This window comes from Ostrea edulis, chromosome 5, assembly GCF_947568905.1.
Source record: "Ostrea edulis chromosome 5, xbOstEdul1.1, whole genome shotgun sequence".
Taxonomy (NCBI): domain Eukaryota; kingdom Metazoa; phylum Mollusca; class Bivalvia; order Ostreida; family Ostreidae; genus Ostrea; species Ostrea edulis.
In genome coordinates, this window is record NC_079168.1 from 2,898,652 (window position 1) to 2,919,476 (window position 20,825).

At 36.9% G+C, this 20,825-nt stretch overlaps 1 protein-coding gene across 2 annotated transcripts; it reads right to left on the reverse strand.

Moving 5' to 3' along the window:
• Positions 1-1,968: 1,968 nt before the first annotated feature.
• Positions 1,969-20,673, reverse strand: LOC125651890 (uncharacterized). Of its 2 annotated transcripts, none has more exons than XM_048880733.2 (7): positions 20,572-20,673; positions 16,829-17,014; positions 14,922-15,224; positions 14,720-14,798; positions 8,857-9,128; positions 8,074-8,131; positions 1,969-3,704 (listed from the first exon to the last, which is right to left on the reverse strand). In XM_048880733.2, exons 1-7 carry the CDS (start codon positions 20,600-20,602, stop codon positions 3,407-3,409), a joined length of 1,227 nt encoding a protein of 408 aa, XP_048736690.2. In that variant the 5' UTR covers positions 20,603-20,673; the 3' UTR covers positions 1,969-3,406. The 2 variants fall into 2 exon arrangements, with proteins under 2 accessions (XP_048736690.2, XP_048736689.2); XM_048880732.2 differs by having other exon boundaries at positions 8,074-8,164.
• Between the last annotated feature and the right edge of the window lie 152 nt (positions 20,674-20,825).

The following is a 20,825-nucleotide window of genomic DNA, read 5'->3' on the forward strand; positions in this document are numbered from 1 at the left end:
TGTACATGAATATCAACGTCGGATTGCATAAACTTGCAGGAGTTTTGAAACCCTCCCCCATGAATATTTAAAATTAAATTTTGATCCGGCATTGATCATTTGACATTTTCCGTAAAAGAATTCAATTGATTCTTTTCGGATGCATGTTAATGAATCTCTTTGTTAGATAATTAATGTCCAGTTTGATATTGGGGGTAATAATTCATTAATGCCACTTCAGAAAGTCTCTCCTTGCCCATTGTGGAACGTAAGTACATCTATACAAGTAAGTGTTGAAATTAAAAGGACCTTTCTGCTTTGCAGTTGGTAACGGGTAAGGTGCAGCTGAGATAGAATTATAATTTCTGCAAGTTGGAAAATATCTTTATTGAATTCCGACAAGCAATCCACTTGGCATCAATTCAATCTACGACTGACCACTTCTGTTTCCAAGCGCTGACCTCTTGTTGGAGAGACATGGGCGATTGAAAGTCGTTTTCCTGCATAAATAAACTCTCAAACTCTCTCTCTCTCTCTCTCTCTCTCTCTCTCTCTCTCTCTCTCTCTCTCTCTCCAAAATCAAAAGGGGGAATGCAACCCCCTCCCCCCGTTGAGATCCGCCAATGAAATTAATCACCTTTACTGATTTGAAGTTTAACATTCTGAATAAACAGATAAAGTTCTTATGTCACAGGTTTGTTGTTCTGTCATAGATTCGTTGTTTTTCAATTCATGGTATGAAATTCCCTATAAAAAGAGACACCCGCACCCCTCTGAAAAAGGAAGGTATAAAGAATAAATAGAATGATAATAAAATATGAAAATAAAAGTGAATTAATATAAAAGGGGAAAAGTAAAAACACGAGATGCGGTTCCTTTAATATGATATTAAATCCCATTTTAGGAATGCAGTATATACACACTGCGCACTTTGAATGGTCTTTTTAATTTTATTCCCAATTACATTTTTACTTATTTTATTTCCAGTAATTCATCATTTTCATATTCAGAAGAATAATATAAGTCCATTCACAGAAATGAATGGCAATGCGTATGATGAGAAATAAAGTGAAAAAGTTAGATTTTTGTGCGATTTACTAGTAGTAACTCATTTTACCCCTTTTGGGCCTCTAAGTGTTTTACAAAATGCGCTGAAGACATTGTTTATCATGGAGGCGAATTTGATAGCGAAAGGATGTAGTGTTTGAAACGACGACGATTATCGTTTCTTTTGTGTGGAATTGAATGGTTTCAATTGTATTCCCTTGCGGCGAAATCATTCATGAATTGATTTATGTAAGTTTTCGAACGATTCACATCAAATTTAAGCTGAAATAAATTCAAACTGAAGCGCGACTGATTTCCCACATACTTTATGAAGGCTTGTACAGAAACGAGGGGGATAGGAAAGACCGAATATAAATAACCCCCTCGTTTCCACAGAAACTAGGCAAACACGGACCCCTGGATATGCCAGAAGTGGGATCAGGTGCCTAGGAGAAATAAGCATCCCCTGTTGACCGGTCACACCCGCCGTGAGCCCCATATCCTGATCAGGTAAACGGAGTTATCCGCAGTCAAAACCAGTGTACCAAGAACGGCCCAACAATCGGCATGAAACAGGTCAGACAGAATTTGACCCAATGATAGGATGTATTGGCAAACTAGATCGTTATAACGACCATATAATTTGCGAAATGCTGATTTTAAACGAGACTGTTGGAACCCCTACAATATCAACTTGTTTGTCAGCAGCCTGTCACAATTTAAATAGTGACCATATGGATAATAAGCTCTTACGTATCGAGTCAGTTGAGAAATATAAACACCATATGCAGGTGATAATGGAACATAGCTACATGAATATGGGAAGTTGACGCTGGAGATGTTGAAATCACCCTGTTTGTCATAAAGCTGAGTTGTTAGTTTGCCGTTAATATCTACATGTACATTCAATAAAATATCTAAGGATGAAGCAGAAGTGGACGACTCTGTGGTGTCTTTTATTTCGAGTTCACTGGTATATATTGATTCGACATATGAATGAAAATTATTATTGTTAATAGATAATACATCTTCGATATATCTAAATGTCGAATTGAGGTACACAACAAGAGATTTGTTTTCTTCTCACGTAGAAGGTTTTGAATAAATTCTGCTTCATAGGAATATAAAAACAGGTCAGCTAACCAAGGAGCACAATTCGTGCCCATGGGGATTCCAACAGACTGTTGGAAGACCTGATTACGAAATACCACGAAGATATTGCCAATGAGGAAATCCAGCATATTTTTTTTATTTCAACTTCAGAATACTTGTGCGTGGAATCAGAGTGGCGTTTAACAAAGTAATCTTTTGATTGACTGATCACTATATAGGAATATTTGCGTTCTCCAATTTTGTTGAAGAAGCAACTGTCTATGATGTCAAAAAGCCTAGTCTTTAATTTATCGTGAGGAATGGTCGTGTAAAGAGTTCAAAAGTCATACGTTTTGATGTTGTTGATTTTTGAGACAAGTTTTGTGATTTCAAGTTTACTATTAGTTCTTTAGAATTTTTTAGAATCCACATTTGATTTACACCACTTCTGGCATATGTAGTCGCACAGTACGTTTGAAGTTTCTCCTTCACAACTGTTAACATTTACTGGATCCAGCAATGTATCTTTGTTTGTAAGGGTTTTTATGTAGTTTGGGAATCCAGTATAGGTACGGTAACTCATATGCATCCGAGCCATTGACTGGGATATTGAATGTGTCTAAAACTGAAGCATGGTTTTGAAGAATTATGGTATATACATGTAGTTATATATCATTTATATTTCATTATAGAATATAGTTATATTTCAGCATGCTTAAATACTGCACGTTTTAGTTGTGGGCGCAGCCATTAATTAAAATATTGGAAATCTGTGACTAATTGGTCAAAACAAAATTTGTGTCATTTCATAAATATTTATGGAAATCGATGGTTTCGCAGATCATGCAGCCACGGTTTGAGGTAAGGTAAATACTACCGGACTCAGTAACCGTGGCTATCGATGATGGAGCACATGGATCTTCTACATATAGTTATATTTCAGCATGCTTAAATTCTGTAGGCTCTGGAACCACGGATGCTTTTACTTCACATAACGTGGAACTTGGATATGGTTTTTGGAAGTTGAGTTAATGTACTGCACTAGTTTCAGCGATTGGCCTTTGTTGAGTAGTTGTATTGTTGATTGGTATATAATGCTGTTGTGGCGTTATATTTCATTTGAATGTAAATATCTTGCTACAATTCAACTAAACAATAGGGAAAATCCCAACCGCAAATTGAACAATCCGTGTGTTTAGAAGAGAGTTTGACTGGGTATTCCTGAAAGTCTGAAATAAGATGTTTCTCATTTCTGAGTTCTGCGTATCTAATGTGTGTAAAACCCAGCTTAAGTTTGACTGGGTGTCCCTGAAGCTCGGCCTGACGAGTCTGTGATAGGTGAGATGTTTCGCATTTCTACGTACTCAGTATCCATGACATCTAATTTCACAGTACTCGGGCGTAAGTTTCCTAGATCATGGTGCCTCTCTGTGAAATCTACATCGCTTAGTACCTCGTGACTGATTTCGTTTAATTTCACGGTTTGGTATGCGACATCTTCACCTTTCGGAAGGACTGTTTGGTAAGCGTTCGGATATAAACACACATCAGGTCCCTTTTCGGTCATTTGGTTAATCAAATTTAACCTACAAAATAAACAAAAGTGAAATAGATTGGATTTTTTTTCGTAATTTCAGATATAGGTGCATACTATAGTATTTGATTTGTACTGATCTCGTAGTGATTGTTAAATATTACCAGCTATTCTCTGTTTGAAGAGACACTACAGCTCATTTTCCACATTTTAACGAAGTGTTTTTTTCAAAACATGTATTGATAAAATGATAAAAATCATATCGATACTGACACTTTTGAACAATTTGGATGCATCAATTTGTTCTCAACTGCACTTTGAAGATCATCCGGAATTCAAAGGTTTCTTCATGCAGACTCGGACTTTTGAATGCTTATTTACATCACGTGATTTTGAATGACAACAAAGGTGTTGTGTAGAAAAGTTTTTAGATACCCCTTAGGGGGTCCATACTCGTCTTTAAGTATGACATTATTCACTGTTTCTTATAATTAAGTAATTATAAATCATTATTTTAACAGAAACCCTTCCTTGCTCCTATTGACCGATGTTTATACAACTGCCGTGTTCAGATAAAAATAGCACTTACTTTTAGTGTCTTCTCGGCTAGTCCCAATAGCAGATTTAGAAGGGGCCAGGACCCCCTCCCCCTTTTCACCACGAATTGTGAGTAAAACTTCAGATTTGGCACACAAAATGGCTGAGTACTTTAAGCTAATATTTGACTTTCACATCCCCCCTTCGGAAATTCTATATCCGCCACCGAGTCCTGCGTGTGCGTTTCTCCTAGCTCGTTGTTTTTAAACAGTCATACTGATCCCAAATTAAATTTTAGTTTGCCTCTTTCCCGCAGAATCTTTAAAAATTCTGGATCTATCCACTACGCTTTCTCTCACTGGACGACATGCTGCACTGTTTACCGTCTGTGTGCATGCGTCTGAAGCCCGGAAGGAGAAGAGTCGATATTTTTTGTATAGGCCATCAAAAAGTATTGATTTTTACGTTAAAACGAGAATTTTAAACTTTAGATAAGCTTAATTTCGCAAAGCTCATACATTCAACTATGCAACTAAAATTGAGAAAGCGCTGGGGAAGAGAGAGAGAGAGAGAGAGAGAGAGAGAGAGAGAGAGAGAGAGAGAGAGAGAGATCTGAGTATAAGTTCGAACAGTTATATAATACAAAAATTCTTTTGGATTTTGACTTTAAAAGCCAAAGCCAGACTGTGTTGTTTTTCAAAACATACCAAAGTAATACGTTCAGTATAATCTTTGCTATGATAACAAGTCTGAAGTTTGTGTTATGTGTAAAATTTTGTCCAAATATTATGACGATCGATTTCCACGAAATCAAGTATGCTTATATCGAGAATAGTGAAATCAGAGAATTCCTATAGTCTGTTTTATCAAATTACTGATACATACATATAGTATTTCCACATACCTATTTGAAAATCGCTAATGTTAAAAAAAAAACAGACTAGAGGAACTCTTCAATTTCGGGAGGTAAGATATTGCGCCATGGAAGTCATCATTTGAACAGAAAATTTAGTGGCAGTTTTTATCATGGAATTTACATATCTAGACGATAAGTAATGCAGCATTAATAGTGATACAGGGTTTGTTTAACAGTCAAATAACTTAATTGAAGCGAGCAGCAATGTTAATATCTAGTTGCATATCAATTGCTAGAACCGACCGAAGCTGAATGCAAATTTCCAGACACGAAATATGAAGGACTGCTCTGAGATTCGGTGAAGGCATCAGTTCGAATATCTCAACTCGAGATTATCTGTGACCTACACTTTTCTTTGCATATTTTGAAAGACCATTCATATTTCATATAGTTTTTCGATCCTTGAAAAATAATTTTGGGATAATGTGGATCTATGCTGCCTTAACCAGCTTGTAATAGGAGGAAGCATTTTCCCTCATAAACGGATTCACAATTCCACATGGAGATCCCCTGACCATGTTACAGAGAATCAGATCGCCCATATTTGCATCAGCAAGACATTTCGAAGAGCATGGAAAGATGTCAGGGTGATGAGAGGAGAACACATTTCATCAGACCACCATCTTCTGATGCCGGCAGTAAGACTACGCCTCAAAAAGTTTAACAACACGACAAACATGAGGACAAGGTACAACGTGAGTGTCCTCAACACAAAGGACGCGAGGAGAGCATTCCACCTCAGCCTGTCCAACAGATTCCAGCCGCTACAAGACCAGCTAGAAAACAATGATACCAACATTGAGACCCAATGGCAGCACATCAAGAAAGTGTGACGAGACACATGTGAAGAAGTTCTCGGCAGAAGAAACGCTCAACACAAAGAGTGGATATCTGTTGATACCACGTGGAAACTGGAGGTGAGGAAGGACAAGAAAGTGGTACTTAACACAAGCCGGACAAGCGCAGCAAAGGCCAAAGTTCAAGAGGACTACACAGCCACAGATAAAGAAGTCAAGAAAAGCATCAGGAAAGATAAAGGGATCACATTGACAATCTGGCCAAACAAGCTGAAAAAGCAGCGGGACGGGGAAACTTGAGAGAACTGTATAAGATCACAAATAATCTCTCCAACAAGTTCCAGCAGACAGACAAGCCAGTGAAGGACAAGAACGGGAATCCTCTCACAACAACAGAAGAACAATTGAAGAGATGGGTAGAACACTTTGGAGAGCTATTAGATAGACCAACACCAGGTATGCCTCCAGACACACAACCAGCCAATACAGACCTCCCGATCGACTGCGACAAGCCAACAAAGACAGAGATCAGGAGAGCAATTACCACACTTAAGAATGGAAAAGCGACAGGGCCTGACGAGATATCAGCGGAAGCCATCAGAGCTGATACAGAGACAGCTGTTAACATCTTGCATAACCTCTTCAAGAAGATTTGGGAGGAAGAAAACGTCCCGGAAGAATGGAAAGAAGACATCCTCATTAAGCTACCAAAGAAGGGAGATCTGAGGGACTGCAGTAACTACCGGGGAATTATGCTCCTGTCAGTGCCTGGCAAGGTCCTCAACAGGATCCTTCTCGGGAGGATGAAAGAGGCAGTGGACCCAAAACTCCGTGACCAGCAGGCTGGTGTTAGACGCAACAGATCATGTGCTGACCAGATAGCCAGTCTGCGCATCATCATCGAACAATCACTGGAGTGGAAGTCACCCTCTATATCAACTTCATCGACTACGAGAAAGCGTTCGACAGCGTGGACCGTGAGACACTGTGGAAGATACTGAGACACTATGGAGTACCCGAAAAGCTCGTCTCCCTGATTCGTAACACCTACCAAGGCATGACATGCAGGGTTACCCATGCTGGCCAGATGTCCGAAAGTTTTGAGGTCAAGACAGGAGTTCGACAAGGATGTTTGCTGTCACCATTCCTCTTCCTCTTGGTTATTGACTGGATCATGAGGACTACCACATCAGGCAGGAACAATGGTATACAGTGGACACTCCTGACACAACTCGACGATCTCGACTTTGCCGATGACCTGGCTCTCCTTTCGCACAACCACGGTCAGATGCAGGACAAAACAACTCACCTTGTAACAACATCAGCAGGAACGGGACTCAAGATCAATTTGAAGAAAACAGAATTGATGAAGATCAACACCACTGTTCAATGACCAGTCACAGTTGGTGGTGAGCCCATCAAAGAAGTTGTGTCTTTCATCTACCTGGGGAGTGTGATGGACAGACAGGGTGGTACAGACCGTGACATGAAGTCAAGAATCGGCGAGGCATGAGCAGCGTTTACCATGCTAAAGAACACACATTGTATGGGCCTCAAAGAACATCTGCATTACTACCAAACTGCGGATCATCAACTCCAATGTTAAGTCCGTCTTGTTGTATGAAGCAGAGACATGGGGAATGACCAAAACAACCATGCAGAAGATCCAGACATTTTACAACACCTGTCTCAGGCGCATCTTCAACAACCAATGGCCTGAAAAGATCACAAATGAAGAACTATGGAAGAGAGCAGGGCAGGAACCTATAGACATACAAATCAGATGTACGAAGTGGGGCTGGATTGGACACACCCTAAGGAAGCCACCTTCCAGCACCACACACCAGACCCTGACCTGGAACCCGCAGGGCAAGAGAAAGAGGGGACGTCCAAGAAACACCTAGAGGCGTGACTCAGAAGTAGAATTAAAAGCGCAGGACATGACCTGGCACGACGCCGCAAAAGTAGACCAAAATCGTGTTCGTTGGAGGACTGTCGTCGATGGCCTATGTTCCTCACGGAACGACAGGCCTAAGTAAGTAAGTAAGTAAGTAAAGTGGATCGGATACTTTTAGGTTTTACATTCATGTTAACAAGTGATTTATGAGAAACAACGCTTGATTAAAATATCAATCTCAATAAGAGACAAAATGACAATGTTTCACTCTTACCTCTTCTTTCTTTGATTACAAGCTACCAATGAGACTACCATTAACGACACAAGCAACACTACAATGACAGCATCTTTGACCCTTGCAGTTCCTGTACAGTCAAGTAAGAAAATACATATGGGTATGAACTGCGACATTCCACGCCGGTATACTTCGTGAGGTGCAATAGCGCTTTATAAAAAGTACATGTATACCGGCGTGAAGCGTTCAAGTTTATACCCTTGTGTATTTTCAAAAATGAGTTTCTTTCTTATACATGTATTTATAATCTAATTTCGTTTCTGTCAGATTCCTCAGACTTTAAGATAGACGTACTATATTCATCGAAATTCATACGCACAGTGTTACAGCCGCAACGCGTTAATGAGGAAATTGCCCATCATTACAATTATTTGAGATATTAAAAGCGAAAACCTGGTAAATATTGTCACGATATTCATAACGTATGTAATATAACAATCCTTAATGAAATAATTAACAACCGTTCTAAAGATTTTGATATATTTTCTAAATACACATGCACTCAGCACCTGTTGTGTAAAATCATTCCTCGACTTTGACTGTGGGCATCGTTAGTTTCTGCTATATGCTCGTACCGTGTTGAGTTACATTATGGAATTCTTTCTTACCATGCTGAATTCTTTTTGACCGATTACATGTAACATAGCATAACCTTTCACTCATCATGTTGACTTTATAACAACAAAATAATTGGCAGTTTTGCTTAGATAATTGATGGATACTAGTAAAATAGTGTTGATGATATTTAGTACAACATTATACCTTCGTTTGAGTCGATCAGGGTCATCTGGACGTGTTCTGTGGTAGTGGAATCAGTTTCGGACTCGGACAAGGAACTTGATATCGAATACGAAGTGGTTGACACCAAACTCTTCCTTTTGCCTTTAATTGTTAATATGATCCTCTCAGGGACTGACGTTACATACTCAGAACTCGGTGTTGTGTTTGCCGGAAACCTTGGATGATTTGTGTAATTTTCATCCATCAATTGTCCAATACGAAGAGTTCCGCGGGACCTTTCTTTCAACCTATAACTATTGAACATCAATCTTCATAAAAACCTAATTGAATTTCAGAAGAACGTCACAGAATAGAACATAAGAACATTTTAGAAGAAATGTTGCAATACATGCATAATGACTCTTTGTCGCATTATATTGTTTGTCACACAACAGTTCTTTTCCCAGGTTCATAGCACGGGTTCGGAAAAACGATATGAACCCGTAGCACAGGTTCATAATTATGCAAATTAGGAAGGTCAATCATTCATGCACCACATAAACAAAACAACATGTCATCCTTTGAAATTGTTAATAATGACAGTAAAATACTTTGTTTTGTCACCAAGGTTGTTCCAAGAGTATTTTGTGTTTTTTATGAAATGAAAATTAATTTCCAGTTTCTTCAAACTGTGACGTAGCGACGACGTTACAATCGAATTGAAAGCAAAAAATGTCTGTGGCATTCGGGTTGTGAAATAGACAGTGAATCAAAATGTGTGATAAATAGAATGTTACACTCGTGGTTATGACATATTGTACAATACTTCATTGCCATTTGAAGGTGTGCAGATTGTAGGGAGGGAAGGATCCAATTATTATCCTTAAAGTTATAGTGGATCTGAGAGGAGTGGAGGGTGTAAAATAATTTGTGAACTCTTCTCCTATACAGGTGGCTTATTAGATTTTGATGACAGCAGGGGGTTTTCAGAGTCAGATTACATGAATTTGACATGGATATCAAGAGAAAATTTTGACGATGTTGTATCACATGTACAGTCTATTAGGTCTTCTAAGAATCGGAGTATAAGAACATGCATAGCTCTACTGTTAGTGAAATTGCGGACTGGCCTATCAAACCGTATGCTTTCATCACTTTTCAACATAGAAAAATTTGGTGTAAGAAGAGCGATAAGAACTGCAGGACGTAAACTAACAAAAAATTTCACACCAAGAAATGTTGGATTTTGGTCATGTCACTAGGAGTGAAGTAATTAGAAACCACACGAGACCTCTGGCACAGGAATTATTTGGAAGTGTAGTAGACAGGCCAGTCGTGTTAGTTGTGGGTGGCACTTATGTGTATATTCAGGAAAGCAGTAACTTCCAGTTCCAACGTTGATCTTATAGTCAACATAAAAACCGTTCCCTTGTCAAACCAATGATAATTGTTTCTGCTACAGGATACATTGCCTCTGTTCTTGGTCCGTATCATGCTGATCAGAAGAATAATGATTTTAGCATTCTGAAACACAACATACAGTCCAACATGTAAAATGTGAAAGAGTGGTGGCAGCAGGATGATGTGCTTAGAGTTGACAGAGGCTTCAGGGATTTCATCACTTTTCTTGAGGCTTTAGGGATTTCATCACTTTTCTTGAGGCTTCAGGGATTTCATCACTTTTCTTGAGGCTTCAGGGATTTCATCACTTTTCTTGAGGCTTCAGGGTTTCCATCACTTTTCTTGATAGTTTGGGAATCAAAGCCCACATGCCTGCATTTCTTCCAAAAGGTCAAAAGCAACTTACAACTGATGAGGTAAATTCTTACAATAGAAAGTCTCATAATTTGGGTTCACATAGTTTTAAAGAAGTACCTAAGCATTCTTGTCAACAAAACAATTTGCTATCTCAAATTCAGCATTTGAAAGTTAATAACTGTTTCAAACATGGGTCTTTCCAGGCAAACTCATCTCGACTTGTCACCAAAATCCGTTGGATTGTGGAATCAGTTAATGGGAGACTGTAGCAGTGGACGTACCTGCAGAATGTGGTTCCCAATACACAGATACCATACATTAGGGATTATGTGTGCTTGATTGCTGCCACAGAATGCCTCTAAATTCTGAAAATCAGGGAAGTGACCAAATCGTGGGTGCAAAATTGAAGGTAAAATATACAGTACATTATGCATACGTTTCCTTACCTACATTATCACATATAAATTGAATTCATTTTTTCTTGCCAGATACAGGTTACATATTATTTTGACTCCCCCCTCCCCCCCCCCCAGTTTTTAGCAACTCAAACAAACAGGCTCCAGATGAGAGTTGAATCAGAGCAACTCCACAGACGAGTGCACCCTTGGACTCCAATTGATGCTACATATTGTATCCACGATTTTCCACGACTCTCAGAAGAGGAACTCGGTAACCTAACAATGAAAGCTTGCTAGGGGTTACACCTCTGAACACTTACATGAACATGGGGATTACTCTATCATGGTCAACACTGAAATTCACGACATATTGCGTGTTCGGATTCAGAGTCGCCATATTTCATCTAAACAGCATCTTCTCTGGATACAGTACTCCTCTGTCAGTGTCGTGTTGGTGCACGAGTTGTTGGTGTTTGTGCACACGTGGCATCCGTCTTTTGGTACCTTGGATCTGCAAGGCATTTAGGTTTTGTCTGTACTGGAGTTCGTAATTGTTCCAAGATGCATCACTACTCCCAGAACTCATGGATGGTTCAGACAGTGGAACAGAGGAGGAATGTGAATTCATACAAAGACCGGGATTATGAAAGCTTGAACTTAATCTAAAGGTTTTTGTTACTTTTTGTACTGAATCATGATCATAGACATCTTGATTACTTTGATAAAACATTTTCTGATTATTATTTTTTTTTTACTTTTCCAGTAAGAATATGAAATGTTTCTTTACAAATTAGTAATAATCATTTGATGTTTAAAGTGAACTAACAAATATGCCATCTCAACTACTTTGTTGGAATGTTTCTTTCCAAAGTTATAAAATGTTTCCAGAAATATGTGTTTTTTCAACAAAAACATTGAGATTTTACCCCAAAATTGGGACTTGTAACACACAGAAATTAATTTTGGTTATAATCATTTGATTTTTGGAAGTAAATTAATTTTGGTTATAATCATTTGATTTTTGGAAGTAAACTATCGAATATATCAATTCATTTGCTTTGGTGAAATGTTTTTTTGCCAAAGTTATAAAACATTTCCAGAAATCAGAGATTTTGTTGTTGTTTTTCATGTTTTTGCTCCAAAACGGTTTCAAAAAATAAAAATTGTGCTTAAAATATAGTTGATATGTTATATACAAAGCAATATTAATTGATAAATTAGATATTTTCAAGGTTGGGCAAAAATTGCCCCTTGTTGTTTTTTAAGTTACCGGATTTGAATATTTTCCATGCCAAGGCTCGGGAAATATTAAATCCGGTAACTCATTCCATATGCCATAAGCACTCGTTCAAGATCCTCGATGTTTAGAATTATTAGGGTCTTCAGCGGAAGACCCTTCTATTATTCTATTGTTGATTTTTCACTTTTCTTCTTATTATTATTATTATTCTTTTTTTTTCTCCTTACCGATTTTTGTGCAGAAGATTTCTCGGAGATGGCTGGATCGATTTGCTTCAAATTTTCAGGATTGATGCGTTGCCATTTGAAGTTTGTACCGCCGTTTCAATTTTTGAAAAATCACGTCCGGTTGGAAGTTATCCCCCTTTTATCGATTTTCAGATGACCATTTTGTCCAGACAAAAACTCAAAAACGATAAAAGCTAGAGTGCTGAAATTTTCAGTGATGTTAGACGACATGTTGTAGTTGTGCACCTGGGTTTTCAAAATTTCCGGAAGCGCCTAGTATGGAAGCTCGGTAGGGGTCGAAAATGGAGTTTAAAAAAGTGTCCATTTTTTTTCCACGTTTTAAATCAGAACTTTTTACTCGTAAATATTTTGTTTAGATATATATAACAAAAGTTGTACAGTTTATTGAGATCTTTCGTGTCATATCAAGAAATAGGCCCATGGGCCTCATGGCTCGCCTGAACCATTGAATTTCTGTAACAATGATTAACTTTTTTCTCACGAAACTTTTGGTAAGACATGTAGAATAAAAGTTGTTCAGTTTTGCAAGATCTATTTAAAGATATCTTAAAAAAGGCTTCCGGGCGTCATGGCTCGCCTGAACAGTCGAATTTGTATCGCAATTAATAACATTGATAACGTTTTTCTCGAGAAACTTTTGATAAGACATGTAGAACAAAAGTTGTTCAGTTTCGCAAGCGTTAACTAACGATGTTAAGAAATAGGCCTGCTGGTCTCATGGCTCGCCTGAACAGTTGGATTATTGTTGCAATCTATAACATTTTTGTCAAGAAACTTTTAATAAGACATCTAGAACAAAAGTTGTTCAGTTTTGCAAGATCTTTCGAACAACATCATGAAAAAGGCGAACGGGCCTCATGGCTCGCCTGAACAGTTTGATCAGTGTCACAATTACTAACTTTTTTCTCGAGAATCTTTTCATAAGACATGTAGAACAAAAGTTGTTGAGTTTTGCAAGATCTTTCAAACGATATCAAGAAAAAGGCCCACGGGCCTTAAGACTCACCTTAACAGGTATAAATGTCGCATAACTTTATACTCGTAAATATTTTGTTTAGATATATATAACAAAAGTTGTACAGTTTATTGAGATCTTTCGTGCCGTATCAAGAAATGGGCCAATGGGCCTCATGGCTCGCCTGTACCATTGAGTTTCGGTTACAATGATTAACTTTTTCCTCACCAAACTTTGATGAAACACGTAGAGTAAAAGTTGTTCAGTTTTGCAAGATATATCTAATGATATCAAAAAATAGGCCTACGGGCGTCATGGCTCGCCTGAACAGTCGAATTTGTATCACAGTTAATAACATTAATAACTTTTTTCTCGAGAAACTTTTATAAGACATGTAGAACAAAAGTTGTTCAGATTCGCAAGCGTTAACTAACGATGTGAAGAATAAGGCCTGTGGGTCTCATGGCTCACCTGAACAGTTGGGTTATTGTTGCAATCTATAACATTTTAGTCAAGAAACTTTAAATGAGACATCTAGAGCAAAAGTTGTTCAGTTTTGCAAGATGTTTCAAACAACATCATGAAAAAGGCGAACGGGCCTCATGGCTCGCCTGAACAGTTTGATTAGTGTCACAATCAATAACTTTTTTCTCGAAAAACTTTTGATAAGACATATAGAACAAAAGTTGTTCAGTTTTGCAAGATTTTTCAAACGATATCAAGAAAAAGGCCCACGGGCCTTATGACTCGCCTTAACAGTCTGATAAATGTCGCAATCAATAACTTTTTTCTCAAGAAAATTTTAATAGGACATGTAGAACAAAATTTGTTCAGTTTTGCGAGATATATCTAGAATGATATAAAAAAAAAAAATAGGCCTTCGAGCGACATGACTCATCTGATCAGTCTCGAATTTGTATCGCAGTAAATAACATTATTAACTTTTTTGTCGAAAAAAAGGCTGACCCCTTTAATTAGTGGCCGAGAGCGGCAGAGATTCTTTAATTTATAGCACTTAAATGATCAATATTTGTAAAACATTACCGAAGCTAAATTGTACGTCTAGACAATATATTTGTATCATTATTTATGAATGAAAATCTCAGTCAAATTCTTATCTCATCACATCTAAAATTGGACGGAAGACCCACTCGTTGCTCGCAACGAGATCGCATCTAGTTTTTCTTACAATCGTACCATCATTCATTGCATTGATACGTTAATGCACGAGTTTATATTTATTGATATATTAGATGTGAAATGTGATAGTCATGTCTATAGTAAAGAGAAGAGGATTGATACACACGGTGTTGTTCCTGTTTGGTCCGCAATGCAGTTGTTATTTCTAAACAGACGAAAGAGGCATTCATCCACGCATCGATAATCTGCGAATCATGGAATATTGATATAATTTGAAAACAAAAGCAGAATGTTTAATACTAAGTCTTGATGTTGTTATCATAATTATAACATTTACAAGTGCCAATTATCGGCAAATGGATTCGTACCCGAATTTAACACTTTTCCGGGTCCACATGGGAAATACACACAGGGGGAGGATGTACTCTTCTTATAACAGCGTTTTGTCTGGAAGTTTCTGTAACCTCCCCTGTAATCACACTCGCAGAGTCTGTCGGATATGGTCGATCCGTCGTTGCATGTTGTTTCTCCCGCGTCATCACAAGTAGATTTCCGGAAATCACACGTGATTTTGCGATAACTGGTGGAAAGTTTTCCATTTGGTTGATATTCATCAGCAGGACACGATCTTGTGATAATCGTGGCATTTCTGGTGATCGTTGGATATTTGCCTGCAAGATATATTTCTTACTTATTTTAAGGAACATTTACCCACTGCATATCAAAGAGTTCCAAAATGTGTACTTTTTTTTATTGCAGACTAATGAAGTTTTATTGAAATATATTCTGATGTTATATCTCTTCCATATGCATGTCCGTGACAGATTCCTTGTACAATGATGTTTTACTTATCGCCGTACAATGTATGTTTTACTTATCGCCAAAGTCAGCTAAAGTCGTGCATGTAATCATTTCATGCTAGCTTTTGAATTCTGATCTACCGATAGCAGACATCATTGATATTATAGATTATTTCCTGATTTACAACATAGATAAAACACATGATCACATAAATAATGAAATGCTATAATATGATTTTGGTGATATGGCAATATATTTACGTGAGTACAACCAGTGTGAAAATAGGTTCTGTACCACTGCTGTCTCGTCTATCAGAGCAGGAGTACCACAGGGACGCATGCGTCGCAAAGTTATGTACAAACGAATTATAACGAATTTGATTGGGTAGAATTAAATTTTATTAATAATATAAAAAATATTTCATTTAAAATAAATCTTAATGCTAGGGGAAGACAATTCATTATGGTGAAATTAAAGTATATACTAATTCTCAAAATTAATCAATATCTTTGGCAAATCTATAATCTACTGTAGAATTTCCCCTTGATTACAGTGTATATCTCGCCTCGATTTGTTAGGATGTAAATATTCATATACGTGTGCATGTGATGTTTTGTTTAAAGACTGGGCACGTTATACACGTGCAATACGTTAAGACCAAAAAAAAAAACAACAAAAAAACAAAACAAAAACCACCAAACAAACAACAACAACAACAGCAAAAACATTAAAAAAAACAACAACCCAAAATCACAATAATATGAAGTGTTGTGAAGTGTACTATTTCATTGGTATCAAGATCTCATTCGATTTTATCATAAAAAATCGATTTATCGATTTCAAAGTAGCAACGAATTATTGATACCATGAATTCCATTTACTGATACACGTATCATTAAATCGATTTTTTGATTTCATTAATAAATTAGAATTAATCAAATTAAATCAAATTAAATATTTGGTTGAAATCGTATCAAAATCATGGGAGCGCGGGGCGATTACCTTTTAAAATGTAACTAACAAAGAGTTATCAAATCGAAATATGGGTTGCTAAACTAGGAACGAATTAACTATTACAAGATATGACGATACAGCGGTGGAATTGTTTTTTATGTTATGCAATACCACATTCCTCCTATCCGCCATTTATAACTTGGCGGTTTTAACTTAAGAGGAATTTCATTATTTCGTATTTGTTTTGAATTAATGATAAGAAACAAATAATGATAAATTTTTTATCATGTCTAATATCATTGAATTATTGATTTTCAAAAAAAACAAAAAAAAACCACCAAAAAATAAATAAAAAATAAACTCCCCCAAATGTCATTAATGCTTACACTTTCAATAAATAAATTCTCGATATCAAATATCATGAAGAAAATTTTAATATAACTGACCTCAGAATTTTTAGTTATCAATGATTAAACAATAAATAGTAAAAAGACACTCCATGCGATACAGCATTTATTACCTTTCAAGACGTAAACTCCCTTCACACACACCTCGGTATGCTGGTCCTCTTCGTTCAACAGGCAGTGATAGGTGGAAGGATCCGGGCATTTGACACCAGCTCTAGATTCCCACTGGTGCATTGTGGGACAGTATGACACTCCAAGAATTAACATCAAGTGACAGACAAAGCACGTCACACATACACCTATAGTCAAAGTTTTAATTCAGTGAAGTGCTGAGTCGTGTTTTCTCACAATGCATGTAGAAAGTTGGAAGGGGAGAGAACCCAGTGATCGATGGACTAAGATATTAACTTTTAACCTATAAAACATATCATTTATTGCATAATTCATATGCTGTGATGCGTTTAATGGTTATATGAAAGGTGAAGATAACGAAAAGTGATCAATCTCATATAAAGAATATAAATTAAAGAGTTGGGAAACACGGACCCCTTGACATACCAGAGGTGGGATCAGGTGCCTAAGAGGAGTAAGCCTCCCCTTTCAACCGGTCACACCCGCAATGAGCCCTATGTCTTGATTAGATAAACGGGGTAATCCGTAGTCAAAATCAATGTACCAGGAACGGTTAGAAAACAATCGGTATGGAACACGTCAGACAGCATTTCACCCAATGATAGGTTGTATTGGCAAACTAGATCGTTATCATAACGACCTTCGAATTTGTGAAATGCTGACTTTAAACGAGACTGTTGAAACCCCTGTAACAGCCTATCTCAATTTAGAAACTGATAATATGCTGAATAACCTCTTGAGTATCGAATCAGTCGAGAGTAATAGAATCCTTCATTAGTACGAGTGTGGGGTAGGGAAATTCCACCGAGGGGACAAGATTCGCAGTCTAGGACGAGGCTTTGCCGAGTCCTAGACAGCGAATCTTGTTCCAGAGGTGGAATTTCCCTACCCCACACGAGTTAATAATGAAGGATTATTTTTCTCACATTTTACCTACAGTTTAGTGCATAAATTTAGGAGCTTTGAGAAAATTCTAAATTATCAAAATCCTCATTTGAACTTCGATGCAAAAACTAATTAAATAGGCAGAAAGAGCGTATCCGAAAATGGTTTACACTAAAAGTGTAAACTAAAAAACCCAAGGTTGTCCACCAGAAAGTATACTACATTAAAATTTAAAGATAACAATGCAAAATATTTTTGTTTCACCATGTAACGTAAATCTTCACCGTGTAACGTAAATCATAGAAAATATATGACGTCACAATCAAATGACGTCGCAGCAGTGTGAGACATATAGAATATATATACGGGCTCGGGCCGAGATCAACTCTCGGGGCCAATCCCAGGTCCGAGATCAACATTAGAGTGTGATATTCTATATATCATATACCTAAAACACAACAAGTTGATAAACATTTTTTTTAAATTGGGTTTGGGGGGGGCGGGGGGGGGGGGTCATTGACCCAAACATAAATACATGGTATACTGTACAACGATATTTGACTATTTCATTCCTTCAGAGAGTTTACTTTAATGGTTACGTTTCCAGTACTATTGACATTGTGAAACATGCTAAAGTCTGGGTTTTGTAGCTTTATTCCATTGCTGATTTTTATTTATTTTTTCGGATTTACCAAACTCGCCCGTTTTCAATATTTCATATAATTTGTAAGAGTTGTAGAACTTTGTTTATGTGGCGTCATCGTATGAACGGGAATGTTTACAGATCTGATGCTGCTATTTCTTTGCTTAAGGAATGTTACCTTATACTGAAGTAAGTTTTTTTTTTACCGTTTCCCATCTGTTTAGCATCTATAAGTCGTTGAAATACGTCGGAAGATAATGGTTCTACTTTTCTCGTTTTATTGCCAAGTCCTCGGGATTTTAGATTTCAGAAATCGTTTTAAAACAGTTTTCTACATCAAAATTGCTGTAAATTAACATTTTATCTCCATTAGGACCGGGGATTTCTGAAAATGCTTCAGTATCACCCTCCATAATCCTCCTACTGTTTTCTGTCACCTAGAACGTTGATTGTTTTGAAATGAAGTTAAACGTGTTATTGTTCTAAATAAACAATTGTTACTTGGGTTACCCCCCTTTGCTTAGATACTCGCTACAATTTAGCGCTGTTTTCAAAAACGTTTTTATTTAATTTTTCTGCTTAAATTAAATTTTGTCGTGAAAGAAAGTATTATATATGAAAAAAATTGTGTCTAACATCATTTTTTCATGTAGTTATGTTAGATTTCAAAAGATTAAAGAAGAAATAGCCATTTGAAATTTGAGGGCGAGACAGCCCCTTGACAACGGGCCGAGATAGAGATATCTCGGCCCTTAGGGCGAGACAGCCCTACCTACTTGCAGCTGTCTCACCCTAGCCAAGATAGGTGTATCAGGGCTGATACACTACTAGGTATATGATATAGAAAAATCTCACATGACTGTCTCACATGAGTAAAGTCGATCTCACACTGGTGATAATGTGAGAAAGATGTTTCCTTTTTCGTTGAAGAGGCAACTTTCTATGATGTCAAAAAAGTCTAGTTTTTGATTTATCGTGAGGAATGGTCTTGTAAAGTGTTGAAAAGTGATACGATTTGATGTTGATAGAAAATTTTTTACAATTTTAAATTTATTAAAAGTTCGTTAAATTTTTTAGAATCCATATTTGATATACATCACTTCTGGCATATGTAGTGGCCCAGTACGTTTAAGGTTTCTCCTTCACAACTGTTAATATGTTCATGAGGAGCAAAGATCGGGACTTGGTAGAACATTTATTGGACCCAGTAATATATTTATGTGTGTAAGGGTTTTATGAAGTTTAGGAATCCAGTATAGGTACGATAACTCATATTCATCCGACCTACTGACTGGGATATTAAATGTGTCTAAAACTGAAGCATGGTTTTGAGGAATTTCATTTCATCTTTTGAAAGGGCAGTTGGAGTATAAGTACGATTACCAAAAGTGGAATTAATGCGAAGTTCGTTTAAAATACAGTTGTAATAATGGGCCTTACAAAGAAAATATTGTTACAATCCTTGTCAGCTGGAACCAAAACATATTCCTCATGTAACCTACATGTACCTAATTCTTTGATCACTTCTGGTTTACTGAACACAGAAGGATAGATGGTACGTACTTTCGCTTTGATGTGTCTAATACAGGATTTTATTATTCCTCTTATTTTTTTAATCCATTCTGGCAAAGTATCAAGTTCGTCTTTTTCATATTTAGCCAGTCTGACATAATCTTCGACAAAATTCATAATATAGATGAAATTCTGCTGCCAAATTTCTGAATTTAGGACGTTTTGAAATAAGTGAATTCAGGTTCTCATTTTCAATAATATCAACATCACTAGTAATGACGTGTCCAGCTGGACTATAGTTGAACGAAAACAAAGACAAGAACACGTAGGTGGATTAAGTATAAAATGGTCTATATCTAAGCACTGCAAAGTTTGTTTATAATTAAAAAGTTTGGATGCAATAGTAGAAGTATAGCGTTAGGAAATACAGGGTGTAGATTTGAAAGACTGAGCTTCATTTTTTTTATGACGAAGGTTGGTTATGTTGACGGCATCTATTCCTTTGTTAGTAAACATTCTATTTTTCTTAGACTGTTGAATCTCAATCAATAGGAAAGCAAAGAATTATTTGATCGTATAATGATACCATTTTTTTAATGACTCAGTCTACATAAATGAAATCTATAGGACTTATTTACTATCATTTGATGGAAAACAGACCAATATATGTAACAATATACTCACAAAAGCCAAATACTCGATTCATCAGAGTCATAATGATTCCAACGGTGAATGCGCTAAAAATACAGAACTATTGTCAACAATATTTATTTCCGTGAATGCCAATTGATTTGTATCTGAAGGGTATAAATCCAATTATTGAATTGCCCAATAATTTTAAAACCGAAATTCCGGAAAAACAGGAAACATTAGATAGTGTTCCGTATTGCAATGTCGACGATGTTCAAAGGTAATACTCACAAGTAGAACTTTTAAAA